Consider the following 26,487-nt stretch of genomic DNA (forward strand, 5'->3'; position numbering starts at 1 on the left):
TATTTGCGACTTATGTACTCTATGTTTTACGTGTTTACCGCAGCTGTTTGTTGTGCTTGGTACATATTTGTGTTTTATTTTGTCCATAAATGTGTGTCTCTTATCTAGCTTGTGTGTGTGTGTGTGAGCAAGATGTTGTTGTTCATCAGTTTTGTTCTTGTCTCATGTGGACGAAAAGGGATACAACTGTGTGCACGTGTGTTTCTGATGCCTTTTGTGTGTGTGTGTGAGTGTGTGTGTGTGTGTGTGTGTGTGTGTGTGTCATTCACGCCAGGCATCACATTACCACTCTCTAATGACAAGTTTGCCTGCTGCTGACCGATCTTCACGACGCAGCTCCATGCTACGATCTGCAGCCGGCAACCGGCAGACACATCGCAATGAGCTGATATTTGTCTTTCACACACACACACACACACACACACACACACACACACACACACACACACACACACACACACACACACACACACACAAACACACAAGTTGTTTATGGTTCTGTGAGAGTGATTAGTTGTGTAATTAGCTGTGAGCTCTCAGGTTTTCTTTAGGTTGAAGCTTCAGTTTGAATTGTGCGAGCGAGATGCTCACAGCTGATGGTCGAGAGACAAACACAGAGAGAGAGAGAGAGAGAGAGAGAGAGAGAGAGAGAGAGAGAGACGATCGTCAAATATTTTGCTGCTTGAGTTTTGAGTCACGTCGGCGAATCGGATCCATCTGCTGCGGTCATGTGGTCTGTCTCGTCTCAGGGTTGATCTTGGCAGGAATTGATTGGCTGATTGATTAGCTGCTAAGGCCATTGATTAACTAACTGATGGATTGATTGACATGTGGTTAAAAGACTGAAGAAGAATGAGCTTCTCTTTTCTGTAAAAATTATCCTTTGCTCTTTATTTGTCCTCTATTATACCGTCCCTCCTTCCTCCCTTCCCTCCTTCCTTCCTTCCTTCCTTCCTTCCTTCCTTCCTTCCCTCAATCCTTTCAGTTATTTCCTCATTGCTTTTTAACTATTTATATCATTTCTATTTATTCTACAACTATAGTGAAATATAACTACTGAAAAACTTGATTATTTCAATCACAACCTCTAGGTTTGATGAAATAATAAGTTTAACAACTGGAAATTTAAACATTTTTGTGAAATATATTAGGATAAGTTCCTCCCTTCACACCTGGTGGGACATATGAGGACAGTGGATTCCAACCTTTGAGCTCGTTAGGTAACGGGTGTCCCCTGTTTCCTGCTCGTCTTCTGTTCCCTCCTTTGTCCCCACCTCCCTGTGTCCGATATGTCAGAGTCAGATTTCAACACCGCTGTCTGGGATGTTGTAAAGGGAAATAACGGAGGAACACACCCGTCATGTTTTACCACCTTATCCTGGATTTTACTCCACCATTAAAAGTTCCTCACGGGAGTTCCGATACATTCAGGTCGTCCCACACACATTATTTCATTTGACTGATTAAGGCCCACTGCCACCGTGACTCAGTGATATCGTTTTACAGGCCTGCAGGATCTCATTTCCCCCACAACGTCCTTGTTGGTCTGCAGCGCCTTCCTCCTCCTCCTCCTCCTCGCTGCAGCTCTCTGACATTATATAGAGCCCCAGTTTACCCTCCATCAGAAGAAGCAGAGCGTGTTTGTGTTGCTGCTGCATCCTTTTATTTTGCCGACAGCGTCTCTAAGATGCACGAAGGACGACGCAGCGGCGGCGGCAGCAGCGGCAGACAGCGGGCTGGTCCAGGGTCAGGGGAGCAGAGGGAATATGAGACAAGAATCCAAAGCACATCTGAGCCAGAGGCGAGGCTGGATCTTTATGAAAAGTTCAAACATTTAACTATTTTAAAGTTTTAATTTCATTTAATCGAAGCAACAAAGTACGACAGACGAATAATATTGAATCCGTCACTTTTGTTTCCCGCTGATCAAATTACTGTGGAAATGAGCCCAAGCTAATTGATGAATTCCATAAATTTCAACAAATTATGTTCAACACATACTGAACGCCTCGCTAATGAAATCTTATTGGCTCGGATCAGGCTTCAGAAGTGACCGTCGGAGGAGTTTAAATGAAGGTGAAGTAATCTGATTGGCCGACCTGTCGCCGCTGAATTAAGGTCAGGTGAAGCGATGGATTTGGAGTTTCAAAATGAGTGTTGTGTGACGCGTTGTAATCGGGGGTCAGGGAAAGGTGTGTGAACATGTGTGTGAGTGTGTGTCCGCTGAGAGTGACTTCAAACCTGATATCGTGCAAACTGCATCAACTGATGAACACTCGGAAACTGCTACTACTCCTGCAGCGTTACAGAATTAAGACCATCCTCTTCCTCACTACACACACACACACACACACACACACACACACACAAAGTATGTACCATCATTACTCCCCCCCCTCCCCTGCTGACCTCTGACCTGACCCCTGCGATAAGGTTTACTCTGATTTTCCCCAATCCTGTTAAGAGCTTTACCAACGCTGCCTGGCTGAAAAGATAGATTACCAGCCAAGAGGAGGGATGGAGCGATGGTGGGACACGAGGAAAGATGGGATTTGAACAGATATGCATCATGGGAGGGAGGTGACCCACAGATCTGGAGCCAAGAAACTCAAATATCACGTCACAATAACATAAATTCCAATGTTCAGGATGGGAAAAGGCCGCACTAGGATATAAGTTGAGAGTAGTTTGCAGGGGATGGTCAGTGTCGTGCCTCAGACCGTTCACAACATGTGACGGGAGGACGGAGAGAAAGATGGTCGGGGGGGTAAGATGAGAAGCCAGACGCTGCACGGGTTGATGCGTCTTCCTTGTTGCCTCCTAATGAGTTCCTCGGTGAGAGCGATTGTGGAGATTGTGACCTCGAGGCCTCGTGCAGGAACGAGCGCGTATGCTTTTTATTTGTGGCAGTGACATGTGTTAAGACGGACAGAAGACGGAGCAGGAGAGGTCACATGGTGGTCTTCACTGCAGGAAATACAAAAGGAGGGGGATATTTGAGAAAACAGGGATGGATGGAGAAGAGGGGTGGAAGGAGGAAGAGTAGAAACAACAACAGGACTGGAATAAAAAGGAAATAGATGTCGAGGTGAAGTAACCAGGAGGGAGGATGGAGCAAGTGATGGATGTGATGTTGAAATTAAAGCTTTATTTGAGTGTGTACTTTTGGACAGCCCACCCATCCAGTCTGTTCGCTGGGATCAGCATCCGCCTCTAATTGCTAATGAAGCTGTAGAGAATCATCAGATACGCTGATGTTACAGTGATGGATTCAGTCCTGAGGCTGCAGCACAAAACAACATCCCTTCAGGTTTATTTCAGGTTGGCTCCGTATCAGAGAGTTAGAACTAAATCGGGTTTGTTACAGCTCCACGTTATCATTACTATGATAATGTAATATACTAATAATAGGTGTGAGTTCCCAACATGGGGTCAGGGATCCTTCCGGGGGGTTAGAGCATGAATCTGAGGCGTTTTTTAAATGATCAGGGAAACAAAATAACACGCATCATAGCTCTTAAAGAAAGATTTCCCTTTAAGTTTGGTGTTTTTACCGGACCAGACATGTTACCCTCGGTTACCTCCAAGTCAAATCCACACCAGCCGGGACCCATCAGCCTCGTTTGTGTCCCATCCACATGGAATACCTTTTGGCCCTTTGTACAGGCAGCACAGCCACTGAGAACGTACTCGCCACTTGCTATTTTAGTCCCGGTGTGATCCATTTTGATGCCCTTGCTAGTTCGCTGCTGGAAGTGACAGTTATTTGAGCGGAAGTGGTCAAAGGTGACGTCCTTGGATTTCCGCAGTAAAACAAATCCTTGTGGCTGACCAGGCTTCATATACGCTGATTTAGATACTGCACAGTCATCCTCTGAGCCCGTACCTGTACATTTATAGCATATATCATTTTAATTTATCCTCATAAACCTGCTCATACAGTAAACTATGAAACACACACGGAACATTTATGAAAAGCAGGACGTACTGTGTTCGGTGTGAGAGTCTGTGGATGCATTATAAATAGGGAGGAAGATGCCCACACAGGGACTCTAATGGATTGATAGATGGGGTGCAGGGGTTTTGGTGCAGCTCAAGGCCAAGTGCTCTGAAATTAGATACTGAGACGGTCGGACACCTGAGACCGGGACATCGTAGCTGCTGAGGGTTAAAACCTGTTCAGCAGCAATTTAATCAACACGCGTCTCTCACAGGAAATTTGGAAAATGGTCACCGGTGCTTAAGGAGATTGCAAAGTCGTCACGTTGCGGGAACGATGACAAAAAGGACACGGGAGGAGATCGTGATGCAGCGACGTTTAAGAAGTGTGTTTTATTCTAGAAACCAGTTGAATATCTCCTCTGCCTCATCGGTGACTTTCTGTAACTGAGTTTTATCAAATTAACTTAAAGTGAGCCGATTCAATCCTCTTAAGGTCGGGGAGAGTGAGAGTGTCTCTGCATCTCAATCTCCCGGCTCCCTCTGTCCTCTTTCCATTCAATACCCACGGTTCCGTTCTCACACTGAATGAGCCGAGCTGGCAGCGCCTCCACGCCGTCTCAGCTGCCACCGCCGCTCTTATTTCTGAGCCCTGAATCGGCTTTCCCCCTCCGATCCCATTACGAGGCTACGCCGGCTACCTGCGGCGTCAGGACGGCAGCTCTCCGCTCCTTTTAGCCCACCGCTCCGTCTCGTCTTCAGGCCGCCGTCATCATCTGTCGCTTGTGATTTCCTCGGGGCGGCGGGTGTTTGGACTTCGATGTTGATGTCTGGCCAAGTTTGGCTCGAGTGAGACGCAGGTTTTACCCTTGATGCAGCTTCCTGATATCGATCATGATTTCAATTGAATTTAAATTATATCATATTCAATTTAATTCAATATTAGAAAAGTGGATAGTTTGTTGTTGATGCAAATAACACAATAACAAAGAAAGTTTCAATTGTCTTTAATATTTCAAAATTTGTACAAGTAGCGTTATTATTTCAAATATATTTAATTAAGTTTGCCTAAATGTAAAATGAAAAGCATCAGACAATAATGAAACGTGCACTGAAGCAACTTTACAACCACACAAAGGTACATAGCACGGAAATTTAATTAAATCTGTCAATATGTAATCCAAATATTTAATATTGTTAAAAGATATGTACTATAATGTCTGGTGATGATTCTCTATTTAATTTGCACTTATTTTAGCATCCGTCACCCCCCTCTCTCATCTCACTGAGCTGCTGAGTCGCCCTTCGCTCGCTCCTGATTGGCTGTGGCTTTATCCATCGGCCAGTGGAACAGTCCGATTTAGCCTTGACTGCTAATCTGACAACAATTAAGCGGGTGCTTAGCGATGAGGTGAGGATGGCGAGGAGTGGGTGTGGCTCAGGGATACAGAGGAGCCGCCACGTTGTGGATCTGCATCAATCTGGTAATGCACGTGCACGAGGCCGAGGCCGAGGCTGACATGGTTCACCCGGCTCCTTGCTGCTTTTAGCAGAGAGAAAAATGACGAGACAAGCAAACGCAGCTCGCTCTCATGCAGCAGAACGACACGCTGCACTTTTAATCAGCCTGTTGAATCGAGCAAAGTCTGCGTGGCTTAATGTGAGTGTTTCCATCCCTCCGTCATTAGCCTCTTACATGCAGGGGACGGGCGAGGGCTCACCTGGGCTCGCGCTTCCAGATTTAGCCTCTGTGCCGCTGCCACTCTCCCCAGCCGGGGGAGGGAGGGATGGATCGAGCCAGATTAGGTTGCAGAGTGACAGAGGTTGGCTGGAGGTGAGATCAGTGTAACGGATCTCCCCGGAGGAAGGAAGAGCCGGAGACCGACTGGATTCTGTGCCATGAGTCGACAGAACGCGCCTCAGAACAACTTACAGCCACGCACTTGATCTTTAATTGGGTCTAATTGCTTTAATCAGGTGCAACACATTGCCAGTAACAAAGCAGCCGTGCTCCGACCTTGACTTCCATTTTTTGGGGTATTTTCTAACGAATCATTAGTGATATTTACGAGCGTCATTATGAAAGTAATGAGGACGTTATTGTCTCGACCTTTCCTCCTCCTTTTTCTGGATAAAATAACCAAACCAAACGTGAAACTTCCGTCTGGTTGACGAGGAAATTTTACAGCTTTTCATAAAAGTAATTTCATCCGTTTGAAGTCGGCTGCTTTGTCGGAAAAAGCAAATCCAGGCAGATTTGCTGGAGGCAGATGAATCCTAATTTTGGCTGAGACACTTAAGTTTGGTTCAATCCAAAAGGTTAATGGTAAATGACTTGTTATAAAGTCCCTCACATGGCAGATCAGAGGCTAAACAAACTAACTTTTGGCAGAAAATCAACCGAAACCACATCTTTTTCTGCTGAAGCGTTGTTATTACCCGGCTCCGCTGCTGTTGGAGCCTCTGAGGCTTCACCTCCGAGAGTCGGGGCTGGATGTCGAGCAAGAAACAGGAGCGAGCAAGAAAGTGAAAGTGAGCGTCTGATTGAAGTCAGAGTGTTTCTGAGTCGAGACTGGAAGCGGCATCAGCAGCACTCAATAACACTTGTTGTATTGACTGAAGGCCAGACATCATTTGCAGACTGTATGTGTGTGTGTGTGTGTGTGTCTGATTGTGTGTCTGCGCGCACAATAGAGATACGAAGGAAGCGAAACAGCACGTTTGTGTGTCTCAGACTAAGAGAGAGGAAGAGAGTCTTTGATAATGATGTGTGTGTGTGTGTTTGTGTGTGTGTGTGTGTGAGAAAAGAACAAAGGAAACCAAGTGGCAATTTGCGTATTTGTCTGAAGTTGAGTATTTCCCCTACACACTCGTCACTAGTTCTCTTTGATCACTTCACCTCACTCTGTCTGTCTGATAGTAATGAGGTCAAAGGTCAGGGGTCAAGATGATGCTCTTACAAGAGGAAGATGACATGAGAGTAAATTCTGCTCCTAAAGTTTGTGTATTCTTGTCACAAATACTGGATTTGATTCAGCCTATCAGCAGCAAAAGGTACTTAAAGTATTGAAGTAAAAGTACTTAAAGTATTGAAGTAGAAGTACTGCGTCTGAATGAAGCATGGTGATGAATGGCATCATTAGCTGGAAGCAGCACGTGGCTGCTGCAGCTGCTGCAGGTGGAGCTGCTGCAGTTTCATAAAGACTCGGGGAGGCCACCTGCATCCGAGGGGTCGTCAGATGATTAATACGAAGAGACACGAGGAAGAAAAAGTTCCCATACAAAACGTCTGTTTGCAGCTTTAGGGCCTTTTCTGTGATATTTGATTTCTGCTGCAGATATAAGATCGTTTTTAAGATTCACTGAAATGAAAACATGTGAGACGTTTAGTGGGGAAAGTTTGGCTAAAAGTGTTTTAACTCAGACGTCTGAAGTGTGACACAGACTAGAAGGGAATTCAACCTGTGTCATCTTTTATAAAAGTACTAAGCAACTTAATAGGTAGAGATACTGTGTCTTGTTTGTTTAATCACTAAAGACAAATGTGAAAGTGAAAACTTTACAGTGATATTGTACCAACAGGACTGAAGTGTACGACCTTGCAGCTGCACCTCGTGCGGTTGAGTCCTTACGCTCATCGTGTGTATTAGTGAGACCATTCTGACATTTAACTTCGTACACTGAGCGGAAACAGAACTCGTGAGCGCGGAAAGTTATTTAAGGTCGTCGTGATCATGTGAACCCTCGTAGGGTCTTGGTGTCAAGCTCAAAGGCACTGCGGCAGGGGAGAATGCCCTGCGGTCGTGTGTAATGACATCCCATCCGTTGGAATTACTGTACACAAAGATATACACAACTGCATGAGGACAAAATAACACACACACACACACACACACACACACACACACACACACACACACACACACACACACACACACAGCCCTGGAGGAGCCGGGATGGGAACAGTCAGTACAACACTTTTTCGGCAGCGTCCCACTTCCTCTCCGGTTTTGGCCTCATTTGAGCTCATTGCATCACAAACACACAAAAAATACACACTAAACACACACACACACACCCTCATTGACCCCATGACTGACTGACTGACTGATCGTCATTCAGCAAGTTTAGAGGAATTAAGTGAATTAAATTAAAAAGGAAATTGCACAGAAAGTTCCTTTTTAAACGCCACACACACACACACACACACACACACACACACACACACACACACACACACACACACACACACACACACACACACACACACACACACACACACACACAGTCTCACCACTGAGGCAGGTAATGAGAAACAGTAGCTGCCAATTTTCCTTATTGATTCATTCATTCATTAAAGTGCGTGAGACGAGGCCAGAAATCACTTTTATCTGTCATGTGACAACAACGCGGCACGAGGCCAAGGCCACGCATGTTCATAGCGTGTGTGTGTGTGTGGGGGTCATCTGCGTCTGGCAGAGGCTCCTCAAGTCAGTAGCAGCCTGTGGAAGAATTGGTCATGAGACTAGGATAAGAGCTAAATATAGACCCACAACCACACACACACACAGACACACACTGACTCTCTGTGCTATAAGCTCAGTATCTGAATGAACCAGTCCGCCTATCAGAGAATCACGCTGCAGATTTGCATTCTGGGAACATTGTCTCCCTTTTCCTCTCTCCATTTATTCCTCCCGCCCTCGTTCATCTTTCATCGGCGCGGCGAGAAGCTCCTCAGGGATCCAGAGCGACGAGCTCCCTGCGTCTCTGTTCCTCCTCCTCGAGTCTCTCAGGATCAGAGCGAGCGTCACAAGCCTCTTTCATCACTTACAATCAAAACTGGGAAGACTTCATTTCCTCTTTGCTCTTTTTGTTTTTTCGTCTCCTCAGATGTTTTGTCCACTGCCTCTTGAGACACTTGCTTTTAACCCGTTTTTTCATATAATCAGCAGAAATCATGTGAGCAAGAGGAAATATGAGAGATGTGGTTACAGTTCTCATCCACGTCTGTCCAGACTCAGACTGTACAATATAAAGGATTTTAATAATACATAATTTGTCATTATTATTGAGTTATTGCTCAAAACGACTTTGACCAACTTCTACACAGTTAATCCTTAATGTCAAGTGGACATTCGTGTCTGATGTGTTCGCTGCAGACGTTTCTTAGATATAACGTGAAGTCGTCCTTACGTCTGAAGACGCACAGAGAGAATATTAATATCATAACTGCTGTTAAAGACCAACTTCTTCTCACTCGCTGTCAATTCAAGTTGAGACCTATATAGATATATATAAATTCTCAAATAGTTATGATGTTTAATGTTTATTCTCTATTATATTTATATATTTTCATATTCATTTATGTGCATTTTAAGCCTGTTTAGCACTTGGCTGTTTAGAATCTGCCATATAGATAAACAACAACTCGAACACATAACGTCTCCATCTTCTCCATAAAAACACAGAAAATAGAGGAGAACATTCATAATGACAAGTTTGAGACGATACAATCCGTAGTTTTTGTAAATGAATAGACAACTGTGTTGATAATTGATTTTGTAAACTAATTTATCAAGACAAAATGCCAAATGTTTCCTCTCCAGCGTGCGATACCATCGTGAGTTAAATACCTTTGTGTTTTGGACTTAAGCACCAAACGATTATTCAACAGGTTTAGATAATGACATAATCGTTAGCGAGCTCCTGAGGGTGGAGACGAGCTGCAGCTCTGAATCGGGTTCGGGGGTGGGGGACCGCAGCAGCAGAGTGTTTGTGCCGCGCTGCTCCCGCTGCGGATGCATGTCAACTCCCTGAATGTAGAGCAGGTCGCTGCCGGTTAGAAGCCGTGTTGCTGCTCAGTCGAGCATTTCTGGAGAAATAAAGATTAAACAGCAGGAGATAATGATTCCCATTGATCTGCTTCCTCATTCAGCTTCTGTCCGCACCCTGGCGACTCTTCATCGACTCACTTTGTACCTCGATAATCAAACGGCACATAATTGGCTTTTTGTGGCCCTTATTAAATATGGAAGGGGGGGGCTGATGGCTGCTGGGGGGGTGTTTCTTTTTGTTTGCGGTAATTAAGCACATCCCTTCTGTGTCGTCTGCCGAGGAGAGAAACGAGATGGGAAGTTTAAATTGTGCAGCTTTCCATTCTCATTACCTGTCAACAAATTACTCAGTGATTCACTGGAGACGCTCTCACGTCGTGACGGAGCGTCGGCTGTGTGCCCGGAGGAAGGAGGAGGCCACGGCGTAGTTCTACACACAGATAAGATGCTCTGCACAATGTGGGTGAACACAAAGTGTGTAGCAATTAAACAAGTTGTTGATTAAAGCTCGTTATGATGAAAAGAAACATTTACACGTTCATTGAGCTAAATATCGCTTCTATCATTCTTCTTATACACGACTCATACTAAACACCTCCTTCTTCTTATGTTGTAAAACCAGAGGTTGTTTTGTCTGTTGATAGGAAGTTTCTGGTTTTGCTTTGAAATAAAGAAACGATAAAGAACCAGAAGGGCACTCGGTAAAACGCACGTCCCAACAGTCGCCTCGTGAAACCACATTTAAATTCTCCAGATCCAGATGTTTTCTTTGGATCTGCACCAAATTGCACACACTCATAAATATCAGTCCCCCGAACATGCCTCTTATTTCGTAATAAAACTGTTGAAAACTTAAAGAAAGTGGTGAAACCTTCCTTGATCCGAACTGAAATGTATTTATTGGGTTTATCCCCTGACCCACAACGTGTCCCTCCACCAAGTCGCAATCTGTCCAGTAGGTTTTGCAACTAGATAGAGAACTTATCTCGTACAATGGCCAACAACAGTCCCCTGAAATTCAGCCAGATGATCATCTTAATATGCTGTGTTTTTAGATAAAAAAGATAAAAAGTTATTATTCCTTTGGAAACAGATAAAAATGGTAAAGAACGTCCTGTCTCTCAAAGTCAAAGAAAGTGATATAAACTTTCCTGGATCCTCCCCAGAAGTTCTTGGCCCGTGTCCCATCCTTCAAACCAAGTTTCGTGGAAATCTGTTGAGTCGTTTTTGCACAAACAAACCAAACAAGGTAATAAGCAGCTCATCATCTCTGCACGGACAGAAGGACGATCATTAATCCGAAGAGGAAGTTCCCCCAGACTCTCCGACATCTGATCTTTGAGTTTAGAAGCAGCTCAGCGTTTAGCATTTATCACCAAAGACAAAATTAAAACGACCAATACGTGAAATCCATGTCTGATACGCGAGCGTCAGTTTCCACTGATCAATGCTCCCGTGCACGTTCGTGCGCAGGGGCTCCATTTATCGGGGTCGCGAGTCCATGAGTTTAAGTTGCACAGCGGAGACGTTGGAGGTGTCGTCTTCTAAACCACTTCCTGCCAAAGTCACCTTGAAGAAAAGTGGGAGTTAAGGGAGCGGGACACAGCGCCGTCTCCTGCAGCCTGGCAGGTTGCCTCATATCTATGTCACTTCAGTGTGCGAGGCGGGGAGTGATTACAACTCTCTATCTGGCTCCTCTCATCATCATCTCTCATGTATATGGGCTCAGCTCTGTCACTTCACCTTCACGTGTTCCTTCGCCCCACTGTTTCTCAAAGACGGTTTTTTAAAAGCGTCATTTGCGAGATTAAAAGTTAGAATGTCGGAGGATTTGAATTCTCACAGATCCGACGTTGGTCCTGCGTTGGATCATGTTTGGAGACAAATTTGGACTTTGGGTAAAACTCCTGAAGCTTCGTGCAGGAGCGAGAAAGTGGGAAAAATGTTAATTACGAAACTAACTGTGGAGAATATTTGTTGTTTTGTTACTGGAGTCGTGCATAAATCTCCATTATTTCCTTAAAGGTCAACATTGAGGTTCTACTCTCTGCTAGAGCATTAATTGTCACTTCGGATTTATCAAATCATAACATAATTACTTTTTGTTTTATCCTTCAGAATTGAATTAGAGTGCAAAATAAGAACAACAGCTCCGTCTCCACTCGGAGTCGAGGTTCGGTCGTTTAAAAACCTCTCGATGCTTAATTATTCAGAACGAGCCCCGAAGCCCCAAAGGGTCGAGGCAAATTATTCATGTTACACCAGCGGATGTAAATAATCTGCGAAATGATCACGTACATTCAACAGGGACCGGAGCTGCTTTCTTTTTCCTGCTGCCCTCCTGCACCTACAGCCGAGAGTTGAGAGAGCTTGACCTTGTATGGTGGTAGTGGTGTGTGTGTCTGTGTGTGTCTGTGTGTGTGTGTGCATGCCTGAGCCTAAAGGGAAGTGTGGACAGTCCAGAACACTGATGGCCGACTCACTCGCACATGACCGGGCTTGTGACTGACCTTATGTAACGTTACAGAAGTCGAGGAGGTGTCAGGGAATCAGCAGCTGGAGGTTTGATTTCCCCGTGTGGATCGATACAGAATCACACGAGGATCGGAACCACGTAGGAAACACACATCCGACTTCACTGCGCCACAAAAGTTAGGAAAAGTGACACTAAACCTCCACATACAACAGCTTTGCCCTGATCCAGTCAGTGTAAAGCCTGCAATAGATAGTATGGAATTAGTGTGTATTTCATATTTATTCACGTTTTTCTCTGGTTTTCTTCGCTTCATACTTTTAGCTCCGACTCCAAGAATAACTTCGCCTTCTCGCTTCCACCTCAGAAGCTCAACATCGACGGTCGAGATCATTTCAGCCCTTTGAGGAACCCTCGACTAACTATAATTCCAATCTACTATGAATAGCAGACTAATGGAAAGACGTGTGGCTTCCCCTCGGCCCCCTGCTGAGAAGTCAGGGAAGAATAGACCGTGTGCGTTTTGAATATAGAAGTGAAAGATGCCGGCTCAGCACGTCCACATGCACACGTCACGCTGGCCTTCCCACATCCACCCGCTGGTTTGAGCCCCGGTCGCTCTGCCCACGTGCCGACGTGCTATAAATAGCGCGCGGGTTTAGTGCGTGATTGTCCCGCCAGGCGTTTTATGACTGAACGGGCCAGTGGGTTTTTCCCTGTTGTTACTGAGGCAGAGATTAACCACGAATGGAAGTCACCGCACTTTATTTCTCTCAACACCCCATTTCTCCACTGTCGTTATTATTATTATTATTATTATTATTATCACGCTGCCCTTTACAAGCCGACACTAACCAGTGGCTTTCAAAGGCTTCAAAAGGTCAAAGGTCGGCGTGAAGTTCGCACATATAGACGCTGTGGGCATTTCCAGTCTCTGTCTTCCTCTAGTTGAGTAATTCATGGTCATATCTCTCTTGTAAACTCTGAATGAACTTATGAAATTTTTCCCTGAAGTGTTTTCTCTCTCGATAGCTTCAAAGGTGTCTGGATTCTGCGTTAATTTCACACCCGTTTGCTTAATCTCCCCCGGCTAATGCTCCATTTAGGCCATAATCGATTCAGACGGAGACACAGTGAGTGATGGGTTCATCGCTGAGACGCTATTGTGTTATCATTGCAGCACATTAACACGGATTTCCTCTTTTATCAAGTGTTTATTTGTTCCCACAGAAAAGTGACTGAGCACAGAACAGAACTTGTGATTCTCTCCTCAGACTTTCTGGATTTCAAACTTAAAGCCACCGCAGTCGGGGGCTGTTCGGGAATCTGAGCTTCTTTTCAACTCGAGACTTTATCTGGATTCAAACGGGCTGCTGCTCTGAGCCGCTGAGCAGAGTTTGACTCCGTGCAGGAGGGCGCTGCTCGTCTGAGAGTGGAAAGAGATGTCAGCGTTTCTTCTGAAGAGAATAAACCGTGAAAAACGTAGATCTTTGTTCAAAGACTTCAAACAACCTGTTTTCAGTTTTTCCCATCATGCATCATCATTAGCACACGTGTGAGGGAAGATGTGTTTATATTTCTATAGTAAAGATTCACTTTATGAGATAATAACACCGCAGCTGATTGGACTGGAAACTTGGAGTTAAAGAGTTAAAGAGTTAAAACGTGATTTAACTTGGACATGGAAGTGAAAAGAAGTTTATCAAAGTCTTGATTATATTCTCCTTGTCATCTCCCTGAGTAGAAACGCTGGAATTTGACAGATGACATTGGTTCATGTCAGTGTTGGCTTATCTTAACCAATTTACCTTCTTCAAACTTTAACAAAACAGTTCTAGTTGCAGTTTTAATAGATTCCAGTAAAACCCGGTGTCAGAGCAGAAGTAGAGAACGACTACTTTTTCGTTTTGTGTTAGAAACCAATATAACGAGTGTGAATCTGTTGTTTCTTGGATTCTTCCTTTGCTTTATCGAGGAAACCTATAACCTGCGTGACTTGATTTTCCTTTAGCATCTTTTTGTGGATGTGGTTTAAAGATCTGACATCACAACAACTGGTACTGAGCGTGTCTGAGGTCAAAGGTCACTGCTCTCATACAATAGCTGCAACATGATGTTCAGTGATCGTGCACGACACAGAAAATAGTAAATGAGAGCGCAGCAGAGTCGGCGTCGCTTCTCTACGTGTTTTGTTGTGCTTGGTCTGTGTTGCGTAGTTTTGTATGCATGGGATCACCTGTGTGTGTTAACATGTAACGTGGGAGCTGTGAGTGTGTGTGTGACGGAGCAGGACGCTGCTTCCATAAGTGATGCCATCGACTCGCCGTCCCAGCTGTCCTCTGAGCAGGAGCACACGTGCTGCTCGGTCAACACCTCACATGTATGTCAAGGTTTCCCTGCTTCCTGGTGCAACATGTTCAGGTGTGTGAAATGTGTGCGCCGTGCCCAAGGATGTTTTTATTGATTGATGGCTGCGGTGGAGAGATGAAAGGAGAGAAGGAGGGATGAAAGGAGGAAAAAGAGAGAGAGCTGAGTGGAAACAAAGAAATCAATCAGCCTGTCCTCCGAGTTTACAAGGAGGGAGAAACGGAGGGAGGATGGGAAGAAGAAGGGAAACACGGAGGAGAGAGGAGAGGATGGGTGATAAACGGAGGCAGAGAAGAGAGATGGAGGAGAGAGAGAACGAAGAGGATTATACGAGAGAAGGGAGGGAAGAAGAGAGTGAAGGGCAGTGAAGAGGAGAGGAAAGAAGAGATGAGGAAGGGCGATGGCCAGAGAGGGTCTAAGTGGAGCAGAGGGAAGCTGAGGAAGACGATGGAAGAGGAGAGAAGAGGAGAGAAGGAGGGATGAGAGAAGAAAATGAGAAAAAAGTTAAAGAAACATAAGGAAACAAGGGAAGAAGAAGGAAAATGGTGAAGAGAAAAAGACCAAAGTGAAGCTGATGAAAAGGGAAAAGAAGGATGAGATGAAGAGGATTGAGTAAGAGAGGAGATGAAGGATGTTAGGGAGAGCAGAGGAGAAGAAAACAGAAAAGAGAGAGTGAGTTATTGAAATGGAAAGATATTGAGTATTAGAAAGAGTGAAGAACGATAAAGGAGAAAAAGAGGAGAGAGGATGCTAGTCAAGGAAAGGACAGGTGAAGGGGGGAAGAGAGCGGATGAGAAGAAGGAGGAGAGAGGAAAGGAATGATGTGTGGAGGGGATGAGTCAGATGCACGTGAGGGGGATGTGAGCTGCATGCTAACTACACACACACACACACACACACACACACACACACACACACTAGGTGAAAACACACATCTGCATCAGCAACTGCGAGGAGAGGAAGCGATGGGAGGGTCTTACAGAGGGCATCCTCTCCTCCTTCCTTCCCATCTTCTTCTTCTGCTTCACTATCAAGTCACGACTGCCCTCCTCCTCCTCCCTCCTCTCTCTCCCTCCCTCTCTCCCTCCCTCTCTCCCTCCCTCCCTCTATCGTTCTTTCATTCCCTCTCTTCTGACCCACATCTCTCGTTTTTCTCCCTCTCACCCACTCAGTCTTTCCCATCACTTTCCTCTTCCTTCTTCTCATCTGTGCGTCCGCCGCATTTTTTGTTTGCCCATCATCTCTCTTTCCTTTTCCCTCTCTTCCTCCCCCTCTTCCTTTTCATGCCTCTCTTTCCCTCCATCCTCTCTCCCTCTCTCCCTCTTCACTCTGCTGATTGGCTCTTTGATCACGTCTGCTCTGGTGCGTAATTCTGCTCTGTAATTTATGAAACCATGAATGATATCAGCTCATGCTATTCATTCCCTGCCCCGAATAAACACTCCTCGCTCAGACAAATAAACTGGTGCACGGGGACAGTTGTAAAAATACAACAGTTAATGTCGTGATGATGAAGAAACACGATGAATATTGTCTAAAATCAAAGATAGAAATGAATAAGAGAGATGATGGTCAGTCACTGCTGCGTGAAATTAACTATATCGTCGATACATCATGAGTTTGTTGATTCATTTTTAAGTGTTTGGTGTTGCAGCTGCAGCCAATCGGTCAGTTAGATTGCAAAATAATCGGAATTTTGCCAAATACATTGAACAATGTTCGGTAAATATGAAAAGTCTCATTTACAAGTTGTGCATAAAGCTCAATTTGAATTGAAAGACGCTCTTGTTAGCTCGTGGCATCGTTAACGCTCGCTGTTGTTGTCCTTGCGTGCAAAGGCGCTTTGCAGAAATGCTGTGCGGCGTCGTTGTGGCTGGTCGCACACCGCTCCGTGACGCAGGGAGGGAGCATGGAGGTTCCCTGACGGCTCCTGGAGGCAGATCACAGACGCTGGTGATAAAGATGAGATATTGTGCAAGAAACTGTGAAGACAAAACAGTTTCTCTGGTGGTGTGGTTGTGTTTTTCTCAGTGTGGACACCGATTGTTTAGGAGAAGACTCAGTCACTGTGACACAATATGAATGAAAGAGAGACACCGCGATGACGTCAGAGTGAATCTCACAATCTGTCAGGCTCCACTGCAAACTGCACTGAAGTACTCTGATTACTTACTAATCTATAGTAAGTAATCTTTAAAATGATGCACAAGTTTTATGGTTTTTAAAAGAAACTGTTGCACATTATCAGTCATAAGCTTTTGGCCATAACTTCCAAAGGAATACATTTTTATAAAACTATAGTATAACACAATAGTAATGTTGTTATGTTGGTGCAGAGTTGCAGGTTATTTACTGGCAGCTTTCAGGGACATCACACAGAAGACGCACTGTTCAGCGTAGAGTCGGTTTGAGATGATGTTACCGCTGAGGGAATCTGATAGGGACTGAGAACTGCCGGGTTGATTCAGTTTGAAAGACGGTTGGTTGATAACTGGTCGGCCCTGTTTACTCGCCCTGTGAGAAGAATGGAGAAGGAAGTGCGTGTGTGTGTGTGTGTGTGTGTGTGTGTGTGTGTGTGTGTGTGTGTGTGTGTGTGTGTGTGTGTGTGTGTGGGCGTGTAAATGAAAGAGAGAATGTGCTCGTAGACACAATTGATTGTTTCTTTTGTCTTCTCTAAGAAACGTGCAAACTGAAACACGTCGTGAATGCTTGGCTTCCTTGTAAAAAAAATACCAGTTACACTTCTTTCTGTCCCCAACACGTTTCCTGTCTTTCTCCCCCTTCTTCCTCCCTCGTTCACCTCCCACCAGAGACCACAGTCCCTTGTCTTCACACTGAGTCACGTACACACACTTCCTCCTCCTCCTCTTTTCTTTCTGTTCTCTGTGACATGGCTCAGGGTTTCTGTCTGAAGCTGCAGCCATGTGTTGTGACTGGAGACCACGTGGAACACGTTTTGAGCTTTCTGAGGGGTTTCCTTCAGGGGTTTGAGGACCACGTTGGTGTTTCACAGGGTTTGTCCCTCAAAGGAGTTTGAAAAGGTGGTTCCATGTGCTCTTGAGGACATTTCAAGGCTTATTGAGGAGGTTTTCTTTATCAGGTTCAGGGATCTATAGGATTCCCTGCTCTTGATGGTGTTTCAGGTTTTCTAGACGGGACTCCAGAATCTTTTAAGGGTGTTGAGACAGTCTCGATGAGCCGTAAGAGTTTTTGAGAAGAGCTGAAAGTTATTGAGAAGCTTTCCTGAAAACTAACAGCAGGAATTGAGGGTTTTCTGTAAAGTTTAAGGATTCTAAGGGATTTGAGGGCTTTAAGATTCATTGTTGGGGGTTTAGGATCATGAGAGTGTTTTATGGGGGGTAGGGGCCCTGGTTGAGTTCAGGAGGTTCAAGAATTCTGAGAGAGATTTTAAGGGGGGGGGTCTTTAAGCGGTACGGATAACGATGGACAGATGGTGGTTGAGCCCTTAATGAGGCTTGTAGGGGTACAGTGATCAAAAGTATGTTTAACTTCAGCGTGCGTTTAAATATGAATTTGTGAATGAAACAGAACTTCTCGACAGTTGTGAAGCAGTGTAGTTGTAGTAACACACTACAACATATTCAAGCTAGTTTATTACTTTTCCCATCCTCCGTCGTTGTCGGTGGAATTCAAGGCTCTATCCTCTGAGTCTGTGGACATTAAAGTAGAAGCTAATCTACTGGACCTGCTCCAAATGGAGTGGACTGACAAATTGTATAATAAGAACAAATATGTCTCCGTTGTGTTTGTGCTCGTCCACAAGGGAGTCTAGCTGATCATTTTGAGCGCCCAGAATCATTTTCAAAGGATCATTTCAAAGGATGGGGAATAATTTAGTCTTCAGAGCCCAGAAAACAAAGCTCGATCGACCACGACGAGAAGTCCACAGATTACACCGAGGAGCTAATTTCCCTGATTAACACACACTCTGCCCGAGGGGAACTAATCGCGTGAAGACCCTCTGTGACACAATAGCACTTTGTTGATGTGCAGGACCTCCGCTCAGCGCCTGCTGCAGTATGTGACACATTCCCTGTCTAATCCTTCATTGTGCCGCGGCAGATGCCTCCGTTGGTTTCAGTGTGGAAACTCCTCAAACATGGAAGTCTCATTATCTGTAATGAGTAGCTGTTGAGAGATGAGGGGCCTGTCGATGAGAGCTCCTTGTGACTCCGACACTGAGCAGTGTAATAATATACAGTATATGCCAGATGATGGAGGCTTTCATCCAGAGTACCTCACGGTGCTTCAACTGCATGCATATTTCACAAAGTGTGGCCCAGTGGGAACCGAACCCCTAAATATAACAATGGCAGCGCTGCGTCGAGCGGTGAACTTCACAGGAAACGGCAACCTTAGCTGGGAGCGGAGTTGTTTCCCATGTTCGGTAACTTGGGTTCTTAGACAGCAGAGGAAACATCATTTCCTTTGTGATCATAAAAGAGCAAAGTGTCCGACTCCAGTGACGCAGGCAGACTCGTTCCTTTCCCTCCAGCTGTGATCAGCACCTCCCGATATTCGGGATCACGTTTTTCACAAAGTGACTCACGCGCCTCTGTCGCATCTCAACAGAACAAACCGCCCGGGAGTTTTGCTTTAATCTTGATGTTTGACTAACGTGACCTTTCCCTCTCTCTCTCTTCCTCTTGTTTTTTTCCATCTTGCAGTATGGGGAGGAGGAGGTGTGTTCGGACCGCTTGGACACTGACTTCCCGGACATCGACCTCTCCCAGCTGGACACCAGTGACTTCGACAGCGTCAACTGCCTCAGTGAGCTGCAGTGGTGCAACGACCAGGCTGCCGACGCGTCACCGGCCTCCATCCACTACAGTACGGCAGATGAGCTCTTTGAGGTGAGGCTCCAAAACTGCAGTCCCCTTATTCTGCAGACGACTTCTTCAATGCTTTTTATCATTAATGTTGTTTTATACAGATAATCTGGGCCTCAGGATGAGTTGTTTGGGGTGAAGGTGTTTTTAACTGTTGTTATTTTGTCCCTTTGAGCCTTTAAGGGATATCTGGGAATTCTACATCTGCCAATAAAAACATGGTTTTCACATCCCTTTTGATTCCCAGACAACAAAGACTTCAATACCTCATTGAGGCATTCATGCAAATGATGTTACAAAGTGCAGTTCAAAGTTAAAGGCACAAACCAGCCTCTGCAGAGAGAAAACAACCCATTTCACCAACAAATTCAAATCCAGATTGAGTTTTTAAACCTAATCCACAAAGTTGGAAGCCTGAAGCCTCGGTTCAAATGGAGAGTTTGTTAATCTGATCTGATTTAGGAAATAGAAAAAACATCCTGCAGAACCAAACCACATCATCGGTGTTTCAGCGGTGACAGAATACACCCGGCTGCCGGAACCCTTTGTCTCAGGGACACCTTTCAAAAGTTTATGTAAGATTTGAAAGTAATCTGGGAGTAGATTTAGTTTAGTTTGCCATTCAGGGGAAAGCTCTCTGCTTCTTGGAATTAGTTCTTACACTGAATTTGCATTGGATGTGGGATTTGAACCGGCAGTCGAGGGGGGGGAACAGTCCTGTGATGGTTCACCAACTTTCAAACTCAAATTCTGCATCTTAACTATTGCAACACCACAATTACTTAAACATTTCTAACTGCAGAATATGTATAATATATATATCTTCATGCTGCAGGTGTTTTTTGACGATTAATGTGATTAGTCTCCACCGTGTTTGCCCTGGGCTGGTGTTGCTGTACGTTTATTCACTGTTAAGTATCTGAAACGTTACCTTGACTTGTTTGTTTTGCTCGTGGAGCTCATCGCTAATTGTGCAGTCATTTGATGAATCTTGGCTTCGGGGCCAAAGTTGTCTTTCCCTTGACTCGTGCAAAGCCCCAAACCTTCACCTGATCCCCTCACTGAAATATGGACTTGCAGCCTGTCTCCGGGGACATTGCCGAGAAAGTAATTGCCAGTTATGCTGTGTGTAATATGATGATGGAAGCAGTCCGTCAGTCTGGATGAGCACTGGGCTTCTTACGGGGGCCAGTGGAAGGCCTGAGGCTCCGGTATCAGGTGACCTTGGTGGGCGAATTCAGGGAACTCCCTCTGCGTCTGAAAGCAAAACCTGGATCATTGATCGTCTAAAGGTTTCCAGCCCCAGTGACGTCCCCTGGTCCCATTACAGCTCGAGTGAGTGCATCCCGAGAAGAGGAAGACGACAACAGAGAGATAAAATAGCCTTTAGGTTCTGTAATGTAACTGTGCTGGTGAAAACGGCTCTAATGCTGCGATGCACCGCGGAGCATTGGTTAAATGAAGAGGGGGCAAGGCATGATGGGAATGTAGGTGAAGTAAACACACAGACTCTGTCCTCTCTGTGTCTTCCTCCGCTGTTTTTATTCTTATTTCGATTCCCCATTAGCCTGAGAGACTGTTCGTCTTCCTGCTTCCGACACAAAACTCAAGTTTACGACACAGAACCACATCAGCACTAACACACATTTGTGTTGACGCCATAATCTTTATGAGGAAGAAGAGCGCGAGAGCAAGAGGCTTCATTACCGTGATCTGCTGCTGACGGCGTTTTACTAATAAAGACTTAAAGGAGACAGAAGAGGAGACACGACACGGAAACAGTCGTTTTTCATCCCTCTTCTTGTTTCTCTCCATCTCATTTCACTCTGTTTCCTTCTCTCCCTCGCTGTTATTATTCTTTACTGAATATTCTCCCGACTCAAATTGAGCCTTTTTCTTTCTGACTTCATCCGTCTTTCTTTCTCTAATTCATCTCCCTTTTGAATTCCTTCCCTCCCTTGTTATTATCCTTCCTTCCACGTGTCCATTTCCTCTGTGTTTGGACGTCTTGTTTTATTTCTTTACAATATCCCCCCCTGAACAGACCTTTTTTTAAGAATAAATGATATTTTTCTCCCACGTCTTCCATACGTCCTCCGCCTTCTCCCCTCTGACATATCATACTTTAGCCAATATCGTATAGATCGGACTAATACAGGCGAGCAGACGGTCAGGCGGCTTTCAGTTAGGAACACACAGTAATGAATAGCGTGATAAGCCAACAGATGAATCCCCCTCCATGTCTCCGACTCCGCGCCGCCCATCGATACACCACTTATTTACAGCAGCGTATCGGAATCTAATCCCATGTCGGGCGAGATTGATCCGTGTTTGCGTGTGGTCGGATTTCACTTATAACTAATGGTAGAGTTATGGGTTAGGCTAATGCTATACTATTACTGTAATGATCATAATGATAATATTAATAATAATAATAATAATGCTGGATGTGTATATCTATTATCAATAATTATACGTTTTGCTGCCTCTCGTCATCGGTGTAACTTTCCTTCTCCTTCTGTTTCCGTCTCTGCTTCTTTTCACACTCTCAGTTGAATCCAATTAATATCCAGGAAATCTCATTAATATCCGTCTAATCTGATTAATTCACCCGGACGCTGAGTACGTTCCCGACGTCCGGCGGAGCGTCTCACAGTCTTTTAAGTCGCGGCCTCCAGTGCAGAGACGGCGAGTCAGCAAAGCTCCGAGAGACAAGACAACATGAATTTAATAATAAATAGTTTGGCAGCCGGGAACAGATAGAGCCGGATGATAAAGAGAGGAGACAGATGAATGGAGCTCGGTGGCTTCCCGTAGGCCAGCCATGCTATCACCTCTCCGCCAGACTCCGCTCTCAGCAAGATGGCAGCTCCATAACAGTAAACAACCCCCGTGTGGGCGTCACAGGACGGATGGGAACAGATTCTGACTGGAACCACAGATAAATAAGGTTTTCTGGTCGTGTGTTTTCAAATTTCGGGGGAAAAATACATACATGGAACTGGTTGATGATGATGATGCAGATCAATCGATAACAATTTCTGTCCGATGAGGTTAAAGGTCGGGTACATGAGGAATATTATCCACAATAATAAAGAGGATAGAAGAGAAGCGGATGGATTAGCATGACAAGAGGAGGAAGGGAAACAAGAGGGGCGGGGGGGGTTCAGAAAGTGATTCAGACGTGACACAGCTTCCCTAAAGTCGGTTCTTCATCTGATTCTGACAATAATTTCCAGGCGTGAATGTTGTGTACGAACATAAAGTCGGAGGGAGGTTAGCGTTATTTTCCAACATTCTTGATGACTCAAGACAAAATGACTCAAATGTGGTTGTTTCTTTTGTGTGGATTGCAGGGAGGGGTCACATGGGGGGGGCATATTTCTGCCAGGGCCCAAGAGTCCCCTTATGAAACCACATTTTATTTCATTGGATCCAGATTCAGTTTTTTCATGAAGATCCATGAATCATAACCTGGGAAATCAGTCAAATCGGTCAGAAATTAGCCAAAAACACATTAAAGAAAGTGACACTTTCTTTGTACGGATCCAAAATGTAATGATTTCTTTCTTGGCTCATGTTCAATCCTTCCACCAGGTTTCGTGGAAATCCGCTGAGTAGTTTCTACGTAATTCTCCTCACAAACAAACGGACAGGGACGAAAACATATCTCCTATTGGTGGATGTAATAAATATGAACCAATAAGAACAATCTGAGAACAGAATGCAATGTGGTCACTGGAGTATTGTGCAAAAGGAGATAAATTACAAAATAAATGGAAACTGAAATTGAAATTTCGCTCTTGACCTTGAGTAAAGAGTTGAAGTTGTTGAGAAATTGAAGATATTCAACTTTAAGAAGTTTATCAGCTTTTATAACTTCTGCCTTTGTGGTGAGACCGTGTCTCACCCTCGCTCTCGTTGTGTTTGCCTCCCTCCAGATAGAAGAGGAGAATGCGGCCCTGCTCGCCGCGCTCACCGACAGCTTGGATGGCATGGTGGATGCCGAGGTGGGCGGGCTCTCCGTCTTCCCCGCCCTGGGGGAGGAGCCCGACCAGCAGGACGAGGAAGAGGACAGTCTTCCTCTCAGCGCTGAGGACTTCAGCCAGTCGCTGGGGTCCGAGACGGAGGACCCATCTCTAGTAAGAACCTCTCTCATACTGTTGGTGCGGAGGAACCGTTTCTTCTTCTGTGGTTATTGTGATTTCTCTGCTGGACGTCTCCGACACTTTCACCCCGACAAAGAGCGACTTGACATTTTCAGCCTCGTCTTTCATTTTTGTCAAATCAAAAGTCTCCTCAGCTCAAAACCTGCTCCCTGTTGAAATGGAGCCTTTAACACACACTTCAAGCACCCCCTCCACCATGCTGTTCCTCTCCTCCACCCACCCACACTCTCCCTCTTTTTCTCCCCCAGTATCTTAATCTGTTGAACGTTTGCTCACCTTGATGTTCCCCTTGTTGGCCCGACGAGGTTCAAAGTCTGCCTTCGACTCCAGGAAAACAGAGGGTCACCTTTCATCCAGTGTGTGTGTGTGTGTGTGTGTGTGTGTGTGTGTGTGTGTGTGTGTGTGTGTGTGTGTGGCTCTATCTTTGTGAGGACCAGATTGAGTTACAGACTTGTGTGGGTATTTTTGACTGTTCCTCACTTTTTCACACAGTTTTAAAAAAGCAGTTTGAGGGTTAAGACTCGGTTTGAAGACTCTAAGGATAAGATGAGGTTTAGATAAGGTTTAGGTTTGGGTTCAGCTGTGACAGTGTCACATGATAACAGGAAATTTCTTACGTTATAACTTGACAAAAGTTATAGTGTTATATTACACGTTTTCTGTTATAACATGATACCTTTTCTTTTTCCAGTATGGCAGCAAAACTCTTCCTGATATTTAAGTATTTCATTGGTCTCTACAAGGATAGAAAGAAAGTTCCTGAAAACATTCAGACTGAAGACAAGTTGCAGAAGCTTATTTGTGGAGTTTGTGTAGAAATTAAATAAAGACTAAGATTATAAAGTGTTTAGTAAAGCGAGCAAATTTACGTCTGAGATATGGAGACACAATAATTTCAACCTTGGACTCTGTGGCAGTGATGACGCTGCTTCGTCGTATCTCAAAAACTTTAGACCCGAGTTCTGATAATTTTCAGGTAATCAGGTTTTATGTGTGATGATTATTAAATCCCCACAGGTCCTCACAAGTGTAGTGATCCTAACACATGAACGGTCCTGCAGCACGTGGTCGAGTTTGTGTGTGTTTGCTTGTTTTCAGCCCCGTCGCCCCTTTCTCCCCCCCTCTCCCCCCCTCTCTCTCTCTTTTCACACTGTGCTGCTGGATGCCTCTCTCTCTCTCTTTCTCTCCCTGGGCCCCTCTATCTTTCCCTGAACCACACTTCTCAGAACGAACCTTGTTTTTCTCTCGTCTCCCCTGCTCCCCCTCCTCTCGTTATCAGCCCGGCCGCCTGCACCTGAACCTGCGTCTCATGGCGCAGGAACAACAAATCTCCGTCTCCCTTCTCCGCGCCCTAGTTCCCCCCTCGGTTCACGCCGCTGTCAGGAGAACGCAGCGTCTGAAGCTTAATACAAGCAGGAAGCCGTTTTCCTGCAATGAACGACTTACGATTACGGCTGTAACGTGGCCTTATTGCACTTGTCAGGATGAATCCAGCCGGCTTCTTTTAATTTGACTTAAATTTCACAGCCGGGGGTGGCTGCTCACAGGGATTTCTTGTGCACTCTGATTTAGCGGCGGCTCACAAAGATGCAATTGTTTGGCGGGCCATGATTCACGTAGCACGGCTGAATAACCTGCAGAGTAAATATTCAGCGAGCTGCTCTGCACACGTTCAATTACACAGAGAGTTGAGCTATAAAACATGTCAGTGAAGTCAGGGGAGAGCTTTTAGGGTTTAGGCCAGAAAATGGTTTCTAGTGATTCTTACAGTCAATATACCGACTAATATCTTATTTTATATTGAATACATTTTGATCCTGGTGAAAACTTGACGAGATTAAAGACCTGAGCACATTGAAACTGCATTTTATCACAGCTTGGATTTGATTTTCATGCTTGAAATCAATATTTCGGCCGATATTTTATATAAATTCCCAAGATGTTGTTATTTAACCCTAATGACAAAGAAATAAGAAGTAATTGAGGCTTGATATTTTACAGTTTAACTATCAATTTCATCATAGAAATAAAAAGAAAAGACAAGTACAACCAAACAGAACTTATAGAATAAACATATTTGAAATGAAAACATGAATGCACATCTCTTCTGCATTGTTTGTTCTATAAAAATAAAAGCTTTTACTTTCAGGAAACATAAACGCTGACACAGAAATGTCTGTGAAAGGCTCACGTCAGCGGGTTTTTATCTGCAACAGATAAATCTACTCTTGAGTCCAAGCAGTGCTGCTGAATATACGTTCAACAGGGTAAGAAAGAAGCAGCTCTGTCAGGAGATCAATCAATAGATCCAGTTGTTGAAACATCTGGAACGAGCCACAGTGTTTCTGCAGCATCACATGAGAACACACGACCAGAGGAAGTGACATTCCTTCCAAATTGGTGGAAATAATAACGACCTCAGTGACCTGAGATGCTTCAGAACAGGAATCGGGGTAATTTTGCAAATGAGGAATCCAGAAAATGCAGAGTCCCTGACAGTGATATCCGTTAGTGTGTGTGACGCTTATCGTCCGCTGCCATCGTGACAGCAAACAGGAGGCGGCCGCGCTGGACTGGTTTTGTTGCTGGGACCACGGAGGTGTTGTTTAGTCCATAACAACAGATCAGGGTTCTGAGAGGTCACAAGTCCTTCACTGTTGTGTTACTAAACGTTGTCGCCCCACACACACACACAACTGCTCTGCCCTTGTTGCACCTTGAGGACTCTGGTTGGACGGAGCCGGTTTATCAGTAACAGAGCAGACGCTGAAGGTCAAATGAGAAGAGGTCAGTTGAATTGTTCAGTACTGTTAAGGTTAGTTCAAACTAAAACTCCTGGATCCGCCCCCCTG

General features: G+C 44.9%; 1 protein-coding gene across 1 annotated transcript in view; it reads left to right on the plus strand.

Moving 5' to 3' along the window:
• Window positions 1-26,487, plus strand: part of ppargc1b (peroxisome proliferator-activated receptor gamma, coactivator 1 beta) — an 85,943-nt gene that overhangs the window by 39,005 nt on the left and 20,451 nt on the right. Inside the window, exons 2-3 of the mRNA XM_035161136.2 lie at window positions 19,305-19,490; window positions 23,408-23,608. Of these exons, the coding sequence (XP_035017027.2) occupies window positions 19,305-19,490; window positions 23,408-23,608 (387 nt within the window). The remainder of the gene's footprint in view (window positions 1-19,304; window positions 19,491-23,407; window positions 23,609-26,487) is intronic.

This window comes from Hippoglossus stenolepis, chromosome 7 (genome assembly GCF_022539355.2).
Source record: "Hippoglossus stenolepis isolate QCI-W04-F060 chromosome 7, HSTE1.2, whole genome shotgun sequence".
NCBI lineage: Eukaryota > Metazoa > Chordata > Actinopteri > Pleuronectiformes > Pleuronectidae > Hippoglossus > Hippoglossus stenolepis.